The sequence below is a fragment of the Camelus dromedarius genome, chromosome 10, assembly GCF_036321535.1.
Source record: "Camelus dromedarius isolate mCamDro1 chromosome 10, mCamDro1.pat, whole genome shotgun sequence".
Classification (NCBI taxonomy): domain Eukaryota; kingdom Metazoa; phylum Chordata; class Mammalia; order Artiodactyla; family Camelidae; genus Camelus; species Camelus dromedarius.
The window spans coordinates 4,629,537-4,647,912 of record NC_087445.1 but is presented as its reverse complement, the minus strand read 5'-3'; the positions used below and the strand labels follow the sequence as shown (position 1 = coordinate 4,647,912).

Sequence of the window (18,376 nt, the reverse complement as noted above, 5' to 3'; positions counted from 1 at the left end):
ACTGTTAACAACCGTGCTGGGATATGAGGCATATACTGGGACTGTCAGGGCAAACGAGGCTTATATCCGTGCAGATATAAGCAAAGAGGTTAGGGGGGCCCTGGAGAAAGAGAGCCAGGAATGGCTTTCTTGACATAAGAGAAGCCATTTTGTGATCTAAGCCTGGCTACAATGCTTGCCCTTGAACAAGTTTCAGTAACTAATGATCCCAAAAGAACAAAGGAATTCACGAACAAAGAAAAGGCAGTCAAACAGCAGTGCAGTGAGAAAGCAGAGTGCTGGTCCCTCCTCAAGGGATGTACATAATACACCTTTGAGTTCTGCCGGAGCCAGGTGGAGGAAGGAATGGTTGTGTTGACCCTTCCGACTTCAATCAACTAAACCTGGACTCTGTCAATCTTTGTCCCAGTTCTATGCTGAATTCTCCTCTGCTCAAGCCCCTTCATGAATATGCAGGTACCCTTAGCTTAAAACTTCCCCAATTGCGCTATTCAGGGAGACACTGCTTTGGAAAAGACCCCCCGTGTTCTCTTTACTTGCTGCAAGTAATAATAAATCCTTCCTTCTCCCCATCCATGGCTTGGTTGTGTCTTTGACCTGACAGGTACCAAGAGGCAAGCCCACTTTTCGGGTAACAGGGGTGCAGGGGCAGTGTTTTGGTGGTGTTAGTAACAACTGAATGACGGCAGACGGGGTGCAGGGAGACAGGCATGGTCTCTACTCAGGTGGACCTTACACGCTTGTTTGTTGATTCTTCTACAATACAGACTTGATAATGTTTGCTGTCTTCCTCTAAGAAGAGGAAAAATATCTGAATTTCTGCAGTATTTCTGAGTTTAAGATACAGAGAAGTTGGCTATGTTGAGTACAACATAAAACAATCTGGGTTTTCTCCTCTGTAAATTGGCTTCACGTTAAGTTGCTTTAAGTAAATGCTATCTTTCTCTATTCTGAAAAGCTAATCTTTGAACTTGACATTTCAAAGACTTACAGACTCTCAAGCTGGCAGGCAGGGAGGGCTCTATCTCATCCCAGGCTTCTCGCATCATGCATAAACCTCTTCTGAATCCTGGAGCAGCCCACCCAGCCCCACGTGAGTCCCTGGCGGCCCCCACGGCTGTTACAGCCTTCTCTGTCTGTTTTCTAGAGGACAAACACCAGGTTTTACTCATTTTGACTCACTTTACTCACAACACATTTTACTTACTTTGAGTAAATGGTATGTGTAAGATCCAGGGCCATATACATTTTGTCAATCCTGTTAACTCCCAGGGCCTCAAAAAGTCCTAGCACAGTGCAGGCACAGAGTAAGTTTCTGTCAACTGATAGAATGAACGAATAAATGGACTGAATACTGGAAAATAAGGAACAAGAAATGATCTGCTGCAGCACGAAGTCAGTCTACTTGACTTAACTTCCTCACAGGAGTGAGGGAAGTCCTACATGTTTATCTTTAACTTACTTCCTTGTACTTGATAAGGTTTCTGCCCCAGAGTCCTCATGGAGAATTTCAACTAGGTCAGTGGATTGTATAGTCCTTTGATGCTTTTCTTCAAATGCCCCTAACTGTTCACAAATAACCATCAATAGGACGCACCATCAAAGGGCAATTTCACAGCTGAATAATTAAGACTTTTTATCAATGTGGCTTAAAAAGCAACACTAATAACTGGTCAATATATTGAAGCCACGTCTAATGCTGACAAGATTAAAAAATACCACCAGAGGGACAAACTGGTTCCACTTATATGAGGTACCAAGAGTAGCCAAGTCTATGGAGAGGAAGGATGAGAAGCTACTGTTTCATGGGTGCACAGTTCTAGCTGGGGTTAACGACAAAGCTTCAGCGATGGACAGTTGTGGTAGCTGCACAACAATGTGAATGTACTTAATGTCACTGCATTTTACACTTAAAAATGGTTAAAATGGTCAATTTTATGCTATGTACGTTTTACCACAAAACATCTCTTGAGAAAGGCAAGGTCCCATGCCACCTTATGTGGTCATTCTAAGAAGGGCCACAGAAGACTTTTCCCTTCTTTAGCCTTCCTGAGATGTCATACCTGGTCTTTCTATTTAAGAAAGCTCTGGGTCAAGTGTATTAGGACAAAAACTAGTGGACCCTGTGGGTCCCCTTGTTCTGCTGGTTAGGCAGTGGTGGCCGAGCTGGGGATCCCAGCTACCAAAAAGCTACTAAGAAAAATGGGCCTGGGGTCCCCAAGATCCTTTTAGTATTTTAGAACAATACCTTAGGGAAATCACAGTCAGCACTTGGAGTCAAAGCTGCCAGGTAAACAGTCTTGGCCTTTAAATTCTGTCCACTCAGGGTGGGAACGTGGGTGCCTCATGCTGATCAGAAATCCTGAGCACCATGTGGGTGTCCAGTGAAAATTACTACTCCTACCAAATTCCTCCAGAGATGAAGAACTTGCCACTCAAAGGTGGTCAGCAGAGCCAAAGTATGGGTTTTACTTGGGTTTTGGCTGGATGTGCAGAACCCGAGACCCTTGGAATCAGGTCTGCATTTTAACAAGATCCCCACGTGACTTATTTATACGCTAAAGCCTGGGAAGAACTGCTTCAAGACACAGATTCCAAGGGGAAAAAAAGGTACTTTATAGTGAACAGTCTGGGAATCACTTGTTCATGGAAGTAGAATCATGAAGCAACCCAGTAAGCTACCAAAAAAAAAAAAAAAAACGGTTTTAAGTTGGGGGACTATTGCTGGACAGAGCCCTTGCCTTGGAGAAGACTGAACTCCACGCCACTGACGAGAATCATAATCTTTACCAAAGATTTTGTGGGAGGGAGAGAGGAAGCTGACATCACACATCCCACGGTGACTTAACCCCCGTACGGCTCTGCATCTCAAAAGAGGTTGAGGGTAGGGTGGACCTCCAGCCCCGCTCTCCCTCTGAAGTCTGGTGTGGCACACCCGGGCCCAGGGGGTTCAGCTTGCGTAAGGCAGATTGCTCTCTACACAGGAACTCCCTTAACAGGATACAATTTTCTCTGTTTAGTTGTATTTTTAGTTCTTTACAGACAAGCTGCTGTGGTCATTTGAAGGAAATACAGATTTCTCCCAGATTTTAGTATGGAATTTTGCCTAACTGGGTGGAAGCTCTCACTTCCACAAACTGTTGCTCTGACTGATAATCCACGGGTCACAGAACCACAGTGCGCTGAGCGCCTACTCTCGGCTGGATGCTGTTTACGTGCAGGTAGCTCCCTGACTTTCCCCAGTTCTGAGACAGTTCTAGAGAAGGGGAAACTGGCCCAGAGAAGTCACATAGCCTGTGCCAGGTCACAAGGCCACAAGATGACAGAGCCCGTGATCAATCCAGGTGTATCTCACCCTCAGCCTATACCTCCCCTGCTCACCAGCCTCCCACGAACTAACTGAACATCAGCATCGCATCTGTGTTCACTCCACACTGAAGCTGTCTCTCTGGCCTGGGGCCTGTCTGCTCTGAGACACAAATGGGACCCTGATGGCTAGAAACCTTTGCAGGCTGCGAGGGTCCTTACAGCTGCTGGGTGGCATGGGAATCACCAGGAAACTTAACATCACAGGCTTTTGCATTTCCTGATCTCTCAGCCATCAAAACGAGACAAGAAAGGCTGTTTTCTTTTTCTTTTTAAAGGTATTTCCTACATAATGAAACCTAGGAAGTACTGGAATCCAAGGGACATCTGATCTTGTAGGAATTTCTTCAACCCCATTCCACCCTTTTTTCTTTGAGAAAAAAAACGTTGTTGTGGGTCCAGAGACAGAGGGCAGAGAGACGCTCTGTAGCTGTGCAGCACAGCGGCCCCCCACCCCCTCATCTCCCGAAATTCTTCAAGGGGTATTTGAGCCACAGTGGCCGAGCCACCCAATCAGCATGTTGCTATGAAGAGTAGAGTGGGCTTGCAAAGGTGGTCTAACTGCGATCAGCCATCAGCTCTGCCTCTGCGTGACGCTCCCTTGACAGCAGGTGATGGCCTGCAAGCCCCACAGGGGCACCATGGAGTGACCTCACAGGATGCCCAGGGTTTGGAGCAGAGCTTCGATGGATACGATGCAGCGCAGACAAAACATGCTATGGCTGTAGGAGAGTCATCTTGGCAAAAATAATTACCACGTGCCTTGGTATTAAATGAGTATCAAAGAAAATGACAGTGTTCCTGTCTTCAAGAACCTCAGTATTAAGCAGGAATCAAACCAAAACCCAAACACCAGTCCAAGCGCTGCTAGTGGGATTAGCCAGGAGCCATAAAATAACGGTCCTGGTGAGGCTGGGGTGTTAACAGAGTCCCACCGATTTCATCTAAGCCTTCCTCACACCTGTCCCTCCCACAGGTCCTATTTGGGGTTTTGCAGGAACTTCCTCCTGTCCAACCTCCTCATTCAGCCTCTCACGCTCCCCGGGCAGCCAGGGTGACACTTTTAAATGCAGTTGCTTTGATGACCCGCCCCTTGTGAGAACCTTCAGAGGATCCCAACACCTACAGAACCCAGAGAAAGCCCCCGTCCCAGGCCTGCCCTGCCTCCCAGCCGTCTCCTGCCCCTCCTGTGTCTCAGTCTCCTGAGTGCTGGGCTCCCAGCACGTCTGCAGTTCTCTTCCCTAAATCTACGTCTTTTAAGACTCAGTTCATGGGTCATAACCTCTAAGATACCTTTTTAGAAGTGCACCCCTGGTCTTGGTTCTTAACATGACACGCAGTGCGGCCTAAGGGCGAGGTGCACGGGGCTGGAGCCAGGTGGCCCCGGTCGTCATCCTGGCTTGGCCACGGACCATGCTGCCTTAGGTCCCCTATTTTATCCACGCCACTCTTCAGCTTGTCATCTACGAGACAGAAAATAATCAGACCTACTTCACTGGGTTGCTGTGAAGATGAGGTTAATCAGAACAGTTCCTGGCATGTAGCAAGCATGGGATAAATGTTATTAGCAACACTTACTCTATTCTTTTCATGGGTGTCTGTTTCATGTATCAACTCTTAAGATCTTTGAGATCAGAGGCTGTCTCTGGTTACCTGCGAAGCCTCAGGGATGGCGGAGAGCAGGTGCTCACAAATGTGTCTGAAGGCAACTATTAAGAACCTTTCTGCAGGAGATAAACATAAAGCTCTGAGGACAGAGCTGGAAAAAAGCATTCTTGGTGGGGACAACAACATGCGAGAAAGGAAGGAAGAAATGTGCGTGGGAGGCTGTAGGAAGGAGCATGGATGATCCTCATGGTGAAGGAGGGAGAAAGACAGGGCAGAAGTAGAAAAGAAATGATGAGGACTCTGGAGCCCAGAGTAACTGAAATGATTCTGTCAATGGGCCGCATGGGGAACCCAGCAACTGAAAGACTGGATGTGACAGAATCGGGTGGGGAAATTTCTCAGCAGCAAGGAGACTAGTTAGAAAAATATGAGATTGTTTGTTAGTAGCTATAATGGCTACTATTCCCAAGCCATCCTCTCTTAAAAGAAAAGGCAATTTTATGATCACAAACAGACATTTTTCTTTTTATTGGCAACTCAATCTCTACATATATACAGTATTGCACAAATTTTAAGTGGGTTGACAATTAAATTAACAACACAAACTCATGAGCACTTACATAAAGCTACTGCTCTAGGTTTTGGTGCATTTTGTGCCAGGTACTTTAGTAAATATGACAAACATGAAGGAACTCAGCTACTTCAATTCATAAGAATTGGCTTTCAAAACAACATACGTCATTTCATGGAACACTCAACATGTCAAATCCAGGAAAATCAGTAACTAAATGACAAAAGAAACACTGCTAAGGAAAAGTTGGTGATAAAAATGTTAGGTTAAAACACTAGGCTTAAAAATTATAGCAACTGGACTTTGGATCCAGAAAGCGTATGCATATTGGGAATCCTAAGAAAAGATGCCCACACTCACTTCACAATGACTAGTACGTGCTGAAATTCTGGGTTGCTACAATGTTGTCTTCCCTGCTAGTACAAACCACTGTTCCATGGTCCTGGTGAAACAAGATGGCAATCTGCATAAATGGGTTTTAACATAAGATTTTTCTCACTGAAAATAAAACTAAATATGGTCTCCAAATGACAAAGCAATCTTATCAAAATGTTGACCAGATAAAGAAGCCAGATCACCCATTTACCTACACCGACCGCCTCAGAGCACAGAGCTGGTGTGTCACCTACAAGAGGGGCAGCTGTGGGTGTTCCTGGCTCTGCCCCTACTAGCCGGAGCCTGCAGTGTGAGGGGGACAAAAGCCCTTCAGCTTCCCTGGGGTTTTGCTTCCCCTGGTACGTAACTGAGGGGGTGGGCTTTTAAGAGACCTTCTTACTAAAAGGATCTAAGTCAGTTTGAGATCCCAACTCTGAGCAGACACCTGGGGTACCAAAAGACATAGATTTAAAAACAGGTGGGTGAAGTACTTCTTACCTTTTGATCCCATCACTCAGAACTATTCTGCACTACAGTTCCAGGAAATCTTTCTCCAATACTTTAATGACTGGGGATGCTACAGGGTAAGCAAACGAGGCACGTGACAGTGAAATTTTGGATAAAAATGTAGAAACGCTGTACCAGAAAAGCAATGCACCACCACAACAGCAGTCAAGACTCCCTGCCTCTGAATCTTAAATGCCATCAATCTTGTTAGGAGAGGTACATTCAAGCTCTTCAACAGACCTACCAATGCACACCTGTTAAGAACACGCTTCTCGAAGTCCTCCCAGGAAGGCAACTTTCATGAAACTGGTTCTAACAGAAAGGATGCAAGAGAATTAATCGCAAAGTGGAACATTTTTTTCTTTACAGAGCAGAAAAATGATGCAAAGAGAGGCATGGCTTCTCATTTTCTGACCCCTAAAAAGAACACAAATATCAATTCTTCTGGAATCTAACACACTGGCTCCATTTTCAAAATGCATCACTTTATTTTTCTCTTAAGACAGCCACACGTTACAAACCTTAAGCATGTGACAGTCACATGATTTCTTCAACAAGCCCTAGAGTTCCACGGCTCTCCTGGGGCCTATGGCCCAAACAGTCCTGAGGAGTCAAATATTAAAGCTTTCTCCACAGCCACATGTTCCTTTGATGTTTGGGTTATTGAACACAAACTCACTGGATAATTTGTCTTCAACATAGTCCATTTCCGTTCCTAAAAGTGTCAGCTGTGCTTTCTTCTCGATGAACACTCTGACTCCTTGGGGAGAAGAAAACACATGTCACACAAAGCCTGCCAACCTATGGAACCTGCTGAGTCAAAGCACACTACTAACAAAAGGTGAACAGGAAGCTTTTGAATCTGTCTCAGTGTTTCCTTTAAAGGATGCAGTGCTCAGTTTCCTGTCTGTTCCCTTTCCCACACAATAATCCATGTCAAAAACAATTATAATAGGCTAGACTGTTGAACACAAGTAAATTCCAAGACAATTCTACATAAAACTAGAATTTGTCTTTTCTGTATACTTCACCTATTTTTCCTATTTGTGACATGAAGAAAATGTATATTCTCGGTGAGAGTTTTGTAAAGATTGAGTCAACAAAATTAATGAAAATCCTGAAATGACATCTGTCCACACAACACGCTGTCAAGCCTAGAGAAACACAAAGGACGATGATACAGTCGGCTAGTTTAACCGGGCTAAATCATACGCCAGTATAAGCAGTTCTGTTTTTCTGCTTATGGGCTGGGAAACTGGTAGTAACCCAACTCCCTTGTTAACATACAGGTAGAGGTCGGTATCTTCATAAATGTAATTGGTTTAAGAAAGCTTTCTTCCTCATAAGAAATTGAGTCATTACTTAAATATAAACTATATTTATTAAACCTCCTCTTCTTTAAGCTCAACAATTTAAGGTTTTAGATATTTTTATGCATTGATTTTAAAAACAATACATTAACAAATGTCTTTATTGGTCAGTAACTTCAGTGCAACAAAACAAACCCAAACCAGAAAGCCACGAAGGCTGGCTAATAGCACACACAAAGCCAGCGCTGCAGGACCCATGCATACAGAGGCTCCCCAGAGGTTGTGGCAGTGTTTATTTTGTTTTAAATAGGTTTTATCAGATTATTGGGTAGGGGCAGGGAGCAGGTGGCAAAATATAATTAAAGCACTGAAATTTTTAATAAAAATTAGAAATACAGACTCTTCAAAAGCAGGAGATGACATTACTTATTTGACACAGATGCTTCACACCAAAGTGGTTAGTTCATTCTGAAGTTTTATCATTTTAAGACTTATCTGCACACAATGATCACCTTTTATAACCAAAACAAATAAACAAGTTTATTCACTACTCTTAGTTACTAAGAGCAAAGCCTCTGGAGAACTTAATTGGGTTCAAATATTCACTAGGCCACTTGCTGGCTGTATGACCTTAGGCAAACTATTTAACCCCTCAGTGCCTTAGTTTCTTCACCTGCAAAATGCGGACAACTTGGTACTATTCTCATTAGGTTGCTGCGTGTAAATCAGTTAATAGATGTAAATCTGTCAATGGAACCACGCCTCCCTCACAGCGAGCACCACGTGCACCATCCCCACTGTATCCTCATCATTACTCTCCACGCTGCACAAGGCTAAATATTTTATGTAAAACAGAGCATCCAGGAAGAGTCTGTTTAAAACTCACCATCTTGAACAACTTCTTCATCAGAGTCTCCTTTTGTCTTCGTATATTCTAGAGTATAGGAAAGGCCATTACAACCCCTGGTTCGGACACCAACTTTCACACCTACCTGAAAAGGCATGGGACATACAAACTTAGTTCTTAAGTAGTACACATCAAACAATTACATCAATAAAAGCCCTGGCCATCTGTTATTATTCGCTTCTTCAAAAGCTAAAAGGTAAATAGTAGATTTATGGCTATAAAACATCCCCTTAGGAAGTATAAGCAGACTGGGAAACAAGAATTAAAAAAATTTAACTATCAGAACATCATTATAACACTAACAGGGATCCAAAAAGAATAAAAACCAATTATATACACAGAAAACAATGCAGAGGGGAACCCCCCCCCCGAAATTAGTCTCTCCTACCCTAAAAAACCAGTTTGTATGTTTTTTCTATACAATCTAAACATAGTACTTATTACAGCAGAAATAAGTTTTCTGCTTTGTTTTTTCCACTTAAGACATCATTTTCCCATGTAATTAGCCTTTGTAATCATCATTTGCAAGTAATGCCTACATAATATTGCACTATACCTAGTGCACATTTATTACCTGACCCTTACTATTAGCCATTTAGGCTGAGAATAACATTTTTAATAACATTTTAATAACATTTAATTTTAAAAAAAATTTTTATTTTTTATTGAAGTGGAGTTGATTTACAATGTTAGTTTCAGGTGAACAGCAAAGCAATTGGGTTATACATACACATACATATATATTTTTTCAGATTCTTTTCTATTATATGTTACTACAATAAACTCCATATAGCTCCCTGTGCTAACCGCCTTTCTTTTTTAAAAGGAAAAACGTTTTTGCTCCACCTCATCACGTGAGATGCTCCCAGGGAGTTTCCCTACAGTTAGGCTCACCACTGTTCACAGGCCGGCACCTGGCACTGCCACTGCCACTGCATGGCACGGGGCCTCGATTCGATAAACATTCTCAAGTACCGGGAAGCAAAAGACTGCAGTCAACACAGATGTGAGAAGTTTAAAGTGACCAGCAGTGCTTTTAAAATACCGATGTCTACCATACTGTAATTTCCTACCAATGAATACTGAATTTCTTGGATTCTATCTACTTTTTCAGTAAATACACAGTATTATCATAGCAAATATCACTGCACCAAGCAGATCCTGGTTCTCTGAAAAGCAGTAGTGTGTGCTTGCTTCAGGAAAGCAATCATAAAGTGGGAAGACACTTGGTGAAGAGTGTGAGTTAGAATGTTAAGCTGTCTGAGGGTTCTGATGAGCTGGAGCATTCAGAGAGCATTCTCTTCTGAATAAAACTGTGGTTTTATTCACCTTCAGAGGGACAACTTAGAGAACGTGTGAGGGAATTTAACATTTTCAGCATCGTAAATAATAAACTGCCTGGGTGACATTCTGGAGCACACAAGTATTTGTTTAACTTAGTATTTATCTTTGCAAACAGAAGACTCAAGCAAGCAGGAAGTCCAAGCAGAGATGGATACAGACACTTAAAAATGTGAGAATACAGCTCTGGGGTACATGGAGTTTGGAAAAGGGATTGCTTATGTCACAAATGACACCCGACGAAGTGGTCCCTCAGCCCTTTTCATGTCAGCATAAACAAACACCCTCAAATCTACACAGCTAAACTGTTTCATCTGGTCAATCTATAGTCATTAGTCTATCCAGACTGAGTCAGAACACTGACATACTTGAAATTTAATCATTCTCATGAGGAAGATGCTAGAACTGTTGTAAGTTATACAACAGAACCTGGAGACTACTCTGTAGACTAGTTACTAAATATTAATAGTCTTGGAAGTCATTTACAGTATATTCCTTAGGCAATTAATGATGCACTAAGATTAAGGTGATGGCCACACCCCTTACACAACAATTCTTAGAACACAGGCTACGTAGACGCTCTAAGCTATGCTTACAGGTCTGGAACAACGGGCCTGGCACACCACAGACACTAAATCTTTGCTGAACTATGCGTGCGGCAGCACTGAACGAGAACCACCCAAAAGACCTTCAACATGAGGGACTGGCTACCTAAACTTGCTCAATGGAATATACTAGTATATGCAGCCGTGACAAAGAATGAAGATCTTTCTGTAAGGATACAGAAAGCTCTTTAGCTATGTTATTAGGGGCAAAGCAAAGTGCAACCACAGCACGTAGGGTGTGCTCTCACCTAAGCAAGGAGAGAGACATGCAAATGCAACAAGCGTAGTCTAGGCCAGTGGTTCCCCCAGGGAATTGCTTTTGGTTGTCACAACCCAGGAGTGGGGGGCTGTGCCACTGAGAGAGGCCAGAGGGGCTGCTCCAAGTCCTGCCATCCACTCTCAGCAAAGAACTTTCACAGCCCCAAACCTCATCAGTGCTGAGGCTGAGAATCCCTGCTGTAGGTAAATCAACCACAGAGGACCCCTAGAAGGACATGAAGAGGCTGCCTCTTGGGAGGGAGAACAAAGACGAAGAGTCTGGGGTGAGAGGCTGACTTCCTTTTCGTGATACCCTGTTGCATTATTTGCATTTAAAAATCATGAGCAGATTTTCCTTTTAAAATAAAAACTCTGAATTAATAAAGACACACTGTTTATTACAACATAACTTCATTGCAAAAACACAACTTTGTTTTTTCTTCCCTAAATATTTTGTCTGATTGGTTTTACTTACGTGTTCAGGCTTATCTTTAAGAAGTTGTTTTATCTTGTTTACTGCTGAAGGTGTCTGAAAAAAGAAAATGTTATTAAATTTTTAGTTACAAACTGCATTCTTCAAAGCTTTGTATTTCCTAGTCTCTAAGACTATCTAAGTCTATCTTCAGCAAATTCATGTGAATTTATGCTCCACTCTTACCAGAGTTCCTTGTGGACTTTTACACAAACATGAATTTGACTCAATAAAAAGCATTCTCTTTATTTTAAAAAATATCTACTAGCAACATCCTTTTCATCCTGCCATCTGCCCCCCTCAACCCCAAGTCAAGGTCAGCTCCTTGTCGCAATCTCTATGGTACTATCCACTTACATCACAGATGTAATGTTTCTGGTCAGCATCTATTTTGTGTTCCTACTGTAATGCCCTTCACACAGAAGGGGATCGACAGTCAATAAACGAATCAAGTACCATACTGGCAAAGCCTGCTGGTCATAATTATTACCTCTACTGCTCTTTTTGCTCAACCCAAATCATTCAAATCCATTAAAATGCATGCCTAGAGGAAAAAGTGTGTGCCTCTCCCGCCAGTCCCACCAAATGTTCACAGATTCTTGTTTTTTTTTGTATTGTAGTCTAGTCCGTTTGCAATGCTGTGTCAATTTCTGGTGTACAGCATAATGCTTCAGTCAACATGAACATACATATATTCGTTTTCATATTCTTGTCCACCGTGAGCTACTACAAGATACTGAATGTAGTTTCCTGTGCTGTACAGTATAAACTTGTTTATCTTCACAGATTCTTAAATCAGCTTTAAATCAAATTCGGAATCTAGATGAACAGAACTAAGCTACAAACAAGAGAGTTTTTCAGGAGAAATGATGTATAACTGAGTCCGGCTGTCCTCAAAATAAGAAAAACTTTGCACTGTACTGCATGTGTACGGTACAGATCAGTATTACCAACCGCACTTTCCTGAGGAGGAGGCTGCTGGGGGCAAAGCCTGTCTCGGGGCATTCCTGGCCAACTTTCTAGCTGTGTCCTAGCCTGTTACTTGGCTTAAACAGGGATAACAGTCCCTCTTACTCACGATACTTGTGAAGATTAAATAAACGAATTCATGAAGAACATTTAGAACCGTGTCAGAAACAAAGAGCTCAATGTGAGCCAGCTACTATTACAAGGGTGAGCGTATCATCACAAAGAGATCATATCCTTCCTACTTTTTGTTTTATTAGCTCCTCTAGCTGGCAATGCTGTGCTGGCATTTTCCGGGTTTGTGAAATCTCAAACAGTGGGCATTATGATCCATGACTAGGCAGTAATTGTAGCCAGAACTCAAGCCTGTGCTGAGGGAGCAGACCGGATGGATGGTCCAAGTATGCTCTTCTGCCCTGCCTGGTGGGGACTTGGTCAGATAAGGATGCTAAAGCAGTCTGGTCCCAATTCAGAAACGTCATGAAACCAATTCAGAAGGTTGAGACTAGCATTTTTTTTTTTAAAACAAAACAGAAGATAAAACAATGCATTGCATTTGATAAAATTAAACATTTAGTGGAATTTTAACTTCAGTTATTAATTTATGGTGTGTGTACATATGTATTTCTTACGATGTCACTGGGGAAAAAAAGTTAAGTAAAACACTAGCGGTGGATGGTCTACAAAGGCCTTTTCCCATGGTTCCATCAGAACAGCTACCATGTGGCCAATGACAGGGAACAGTATGCAGCGGGAGGGAGGAGGAAGTGCTGAAGGGAATTGTGGCTTTTTTTTTTTTTTTAAATCATAGCACGTCAACCTCAAATAGTTACAGAAATATTAATGAAAAATAATTTTTAAAGTGTGCATTTACCCTTCTAAATGACTGCCAGTAAAAATTAGCTTTCCTAATTTTCATGGTCATGTTTCCCACGTGAGTACTGAAGAAATTAATCTAACTACTGTCAACTGGGGCAAAGATTTCAGGAAGTTAAAAAAAAAAAAAAGGCACAGCCATGGGAAAATATCTGTTGGAAATCCAACTGGACACGGAGCCTTGGTTTACTGCAGGAGGTTGGGTCGGAGGTGCGCCCTCGCATGACCTAAACAAAGTGCTCAGGGTGCAGGCACTACGCTGTCAACCAGACCCCCGTGTTTCTATCTCCAAGTGGCTGCCTAAACTACTGAATTTGGTTTTACAAAATAATTTATTGTCTTCTTTTCTCAACTCAGTAGAAAACACATGAACAGTAAGTGACAGCAATTCACGGACAGTGGTCCACTTATCACTAAGTGGTTGACGTTCACATCTCACACGGAAAAGGCCTTGAGGGAAAAGCAACCTGTGTGTCTGGGAACTGTCATTATAGGACCCAAAATGTGTCTTAATTTTCCAGTGTCAGGCAAAAACCTATGATGGATAACTCTGCCAAGTACTCGTTTAAGGGGAAAGATATGGTTTTTAGAATTTTCTAAGCGATAGATTTGATTTTCAGAACAGGTCAGAACGACTAAACAGGGAATATGCAGGACTTAAAAAAAAAAGATTCTAGCTATAATAAGGACTTTCTGTATCTCAGTGCCAGGCAGAAGCTGAGGATCCTACCTTCCTCTAAGTCTATTTGCATTTTCTGGCAACTCTGCACTTAAGTAAAATCATTCTGGGATACAGCATAAAAACTCAACAGACAGCATGTAGCAAGCCTGGCAGTCATTTCAATGTACTCCCCAAACAATGAAGAAACCCACACCTGTCCAAGAAGTTTATGCATCATTAATGAGTCTAATTCACTTGAGATTTGGCCAGTGAATTAAAATTTAAGAGAGTCTTAAAACTCAGTGAAATATAGTGATGGTTTTTACTCTCTCATATGCATATCACAGAACAAGACATTCTTTCAAGTGAAAGAGTTATCTCTGAGGGAGACATTCTGGCCTTAAAAAAAGATTTTTAGTATGTTTTGTTGTTGAAATTATGAGAAAAGGCACTGTAGATGAAGGCATTTTTTAACTACTTCAAAGTAACATCCTTTTACTTTATTCAACATCATAGGGTTTCTATTTCTTGTAGCAGAGGCTTTTCATCCTCAATACTGTATTTCCTTAAGTCATTCCCAGGCAATTTTCATTTTTTGCTATTTAAGGAAACAAGATTAAAACCCAAAGTTAACTCCATGATTCTGTATACTAAACATATGCCAACAACTACAACCCATTTTAATTTCATTATAAATCTGGCATTTTAAGTTTAAAAGATGGTAGATAAAGAGCAGCCAATGATCAAATCACAGTATACACTGTTTACTTAATTCTCTAACAGCTAAGGCCAGCATCATGGTGCTGTTTCTCGTCTCTGTGTGTGTGTGTGTGCGTGCACGTGCATGTCATCACAGTATATACACAATTCTGTAGTTTACATTTTAAAAGTTTAACATGCTTCTCATTTGATACATAGTAACATACATATACTTACTATTTATCGAGCACCTTCTAGGTGCTTAATGGTTTTTATGTATCACCCTTTTATTCTTACAATTCTATGATTTAGGTGTTAAATACTAAATATTAAATTCGTACAGAGCTAGTAAGTCAAAGAATGAAGAGTTATGACTCTCAAACCTTTTAAAAAAAAATCATTGTTTACAACCATTAAATATCTCACTACCAGGACTTACTCTAATTTACTAAACCAACCTCTTATTGTTAGGCATTGAGGATACTGCCAATCGTTTCCTGGGTAATGCCCCTTCAACTGCCTCCATAAACAAATCTTAAAGCTTGGTCTTTGTTCCAGAGGACTTCCAGTGCTAGTCCTTCAGTGAACGAACAGCTCCTTGAGCCCCAATGTGTTCAACATCATATTGTTTCCCAGCCCTTCTCAACCAGGTGTTGCTAGAAAGTTAAGCCCTAAGGCACCCACTGCACATTACGAACTAACTTCTCTCCTGTGCATCAAGATGATGCTGGCTGGGTACCATCAATCTCTCACAGCTTTGGTTGAGCTTCAGGCAAAAAGGATTCACCCCTAAACCTCAGTTAGGGCTGCAATGATTCTGATTTGTATGACGATGGAAATAAAGACCTTGTCAGAAGCGTGGTGTTCAAGGTTTCAGTTCTTCAGTCATGTCTTACTCTGGCTCTGACATGTTCAATTTCATTTGTCAACTCCTGAGTCTGCAGAGAAGGAGAAGGGAGGATGCCATCCCCCTTGGATGTTCTCTGCAGGTGTCCAAGGCTACTCACTCGGACGTGGTGGGTTGAAGTCTTAGAGCATTCTATCAGGGGCCCAGCTCTGGTTACATAAAAGCGCCTGTGACTGGTCTAAGTCCTTCTCTCCAGCAAACCACCAATCCTCTCCTGGACTAAGATCAGTTACTGCAAATAATGTCAGGCCGACAACATGGAATCATGCTTTTATTTCATCATTTCCTTTTCCTTGCCTCTCACTGACCTCTGCTAGACTGCAGGGGTAAGGCACTTCTCAAATATTCCAACATGTCAAATTCCTGGTATCAAAATTTATATATCTAGGTAATATTTATCTCTTCTTACCTGTTTTATTGAAATATCTCTAGTCTCATTTGCTTGCATCTGTCTTCACTCATTAGCCCCTTGATGACTTCACTGCTTTTGCACTTAAATGAACATGGTGGGGTTAAATATTTGCAGAAACACTTGAAAACTAAGCACGAACAGCAATATACACATTCCAGTGTGTTAAAACTAAGGAACACATGCCAGGATTAAACTGACCGCAAGCCTGCTACCACAGACCATTGGTGGAAAGCAACACGGATGTGCTTTTTCTTTGGCATCAGCTTCTAAGCTCACAGGGGAAGGGACTCCTCAAGTCAGCTAGACAATTTATTAGGTAGGATAATGGACACCTGCATGTTAATCAGAACAGATGTTCACAGAGCCCCTGTGAACTGAGAACCGATATGATGAAGCAGTGCTGGCAGCAGAACCGGCCTAGTGAGCTGTATAACATGTAACGAAGCATAAAGGAGCAAGTGTGGATTGAGAGCCCAAGTCTGGGAATGTGGGCTGGGTTATTATTCATAGTAATTTTTTGAGGTGGCAAAAGCCTGGCCCATGACTGTGTTCCCAGAAATTGGGAAATAAACTCATTTACTTCTTGTTCTGAAACATAGTAAGTCTTAAATGTCTGCTGATTTGAGCAGGAATGGAGAGAAAAAGGTATGACTCAGAAATGTTTAAGAAACAGGAAACATGCTAAATGGTGGCTAAAGAAAAGGGAAAAAAAGTGTCTCCATACTCTGACTCTTCCTGGCTCTACAATTACCAGGGGTAGAATTCTTTTGATTTCTGAGTAATTTTTACTGCGATTGAAAGGAGACACAAAGTATGAGTAGTGCTCTGTAGTTCTTATGATTTCAAGGCCTTGGAGAATTCTAAGATTTGATGGTTTATCTTTCAGGCATGAAAACAGGGTTGATGGTATAGATAAAAGAAATAGAGAATGCAGTATCATATATAAACAGGTTAACCTCCTTATGGACCTAAAACAGTGACCCATTATAAAAAATAAATCCTCCCGCCTGATCTCAACCTTCTCATTTGCCACATTTAATTTTCTGGCTATGGCATTAGATTGAATGGAATCCATGGTTCAATTTCGCGTATTTCACCAGTCTCTAGGAACTGCGTGCTCGCACAAAAGCTCTTCCTTAACCAAGAGTGGGGTGTGTGTGTGTGTCTGAAGAATACTGAACTGATCATAAGCATTCCTATTAAGTTAATCTTTCAAAACTGTAAATAGGACTGCTTAATGGAGACGAGGGTTTTTTTTTTTTGAGGGGAGCGAAATGTTTTGGAATTAGACAGAAGTGATGGTTGCACATACTGTGAACGTACTGAATGGTACTGAATCGAATGCTTCAAAAAGGTTAATTTTGTGAGAATTTCCTCTCAGCTTAAAAACCTGCACAGTACGCTGGGGATCCAGCTCGCGCAGTAAATTCTGAAAGTAACTGCAGCATGTACTCTGGTGCCCTTTGAGTGTGTTTGACCTTTCACCCAGAAAACTGTAAACTCACTCAGGGTGGAAATTTATCCTTCTTTGTCCTTTGTAAGAGCCGACCACGGCCTAGGACTGCTGGAGGCACAGAGTGCGTTTCAAAAAGCCTCTACCACCCCAGACACCAGGAAGCCACCCTTTGTGCACCGCAGCCTTGATCTCAGCAAGGGGGAGGGCTTTGTTGTCTCTGCCGCGGCTCCCGCACTCACACTGTGGCCCTTCCGCGAGGCTCGCTCTCCCCGAGCGCCTCAGGGCAGCTACCCCCAGTAACTGGAACACCGACCTCTAAACAACCCGCGACCCCAAGCACTGATGCCGCGACAAGACCCTCCGCGGTCCCAAGCTCCGGGAACGCCGCCGCGGACGCCGGGGGCCCGCACGCACCCGTCCTCTTCCCCCGCACGCGGGGCGCGCGGCGTGCCGGGAAACGTAGTTCCCGGGCGCCCGGGTCCTGTGGGGCAGCCCCGCCCGCGCTTGTTTATCTCCTCAGCAGGGGCGAGTTGGCGGTGGGGTGGGGCGGGGGGAACGATGCGGCGTCTGTGGAGCCGGTCTCGGGCCTCACCGCCTGGCCGTGCCGCGCCTCGCCACTGTGCCCCCCCCCCTCACGGGGGCGGAGGTGAACCAATGTCAAGAGCCTGGCCGCGCGCCCCAGCCACTCACCAGGGTGAGAGCGGCCCGGGTGGGCTGTAGCTTCCTCTTGCTCACAGCTCGGACAGTGGCCCGGACTAACGAAGCCGACATCCTCGCCGTCCCGGTGTCCTGGTGGCTCGGACCGGAGCTCGGCCACCTCAACCTCTCTCCATGGACACGGCGGGCGCATTGACGCCACAAGCTCCGGCGCACGGAGTCCCAGGCTCCGCCCTGCGAGGGCCCGCCCCCGCCGCCGCTATTGGGTGGGCAGCGTGAGTGACGGGTGGAGGGCGGGGCGTGGCGCCTCGGCCGTGGTCACGTGACGCGGGGCGCAGGGGTAGCGGGCAAGGTCGTCAGCCTGCCAAAGGTCTCTGCGCGTGGTCGCGAGCCAAGCTGGGGCACGCGGAGTGAGCTCCGAC

At 43.4% G+C, this 18,376-nt stretch overlaps 2 protein-coding genes across 3 annotated transcripts in view; both read right to left on the bottom strand.

Moving 5' to 3' along the window:
* Positions 1-6,738, bottom strand: part of C10H9orf153 (chromosome 10 C9orf153 homolog) — a 43,245-nt gene extending 36,507 nt beyond the window's left edge. Inside the window, exon 1 of the mRNA XM_031447289.2 lies at positions 4,660-6,738. The gene's annotated coding sequence lies outside the window, so the exon portion shown is untranslated. The remainder of the gene's footprint in view (positions 1-4,659) is intronic.
* Positions 6,739-6,891: 153 nt separating this feature from the next.
* ISCA1 (iron-sulfur cluster assembly 1) lies at positions 6,892-18,173 on the bottom strand. 2 transcript variants are annotated; one of them, XM_010974873.3, is made up of 4 exons: positions 17,988-18,173; positions 11,324-11,377; positions 8,624-8,729; positions 6,892-7,187 (listed from the first exon to the last, which is right to left on the bottom strand). In XM_010974873.3, exons 1-4 carry the CDS (start codon positions 18,066-18,068, stop codon positions 7,039-7,041), a joined length of 390 nt encoding a protein of 129 aa, XP_010973175.1. In that variant the 5' UTR covers positions 18,069-18,173; the 3' UTR covers positions 6,892-7,038. The 2 variants fall into 2 exon arrangements, with proteins under 2 accessions (XP_010973175.1, XP_064346186.1); XM_064490116.1 differs by lacking the exon at positions 17,988-18,173 and adding an exon at positions 15,839-15,892.
* Between the last annotated feature and the right edge of the window lie 203 nt (positions 18,174-18,376).

Bases quoted from the DNA above. Each gene is read 5' to 3' on its own strand.
- ISCA1 (XM_010974873.3), bottom strand. From the start codon at position 18,068: ATGTCGGCTTCGTTAGTCCGGGCCACTGTCCGAGCTGTGAGCAAGAGG. The intron at 11,378-17,987 runs GTGAGTGGCTGG...TTCTTTTTTCAG, and splicing joins CCCGGGCCGCTCTCACCCTG to ACACCTTCAGCAGTAAACAA. The intron at 7,188-8,623 runs GTGAGTTTTAAA...CTTCTCCCCAAG, and splicing joins TGAAGAAGTTGTTCAAGATG to GAGTCAGAGTGTTCATCGAG.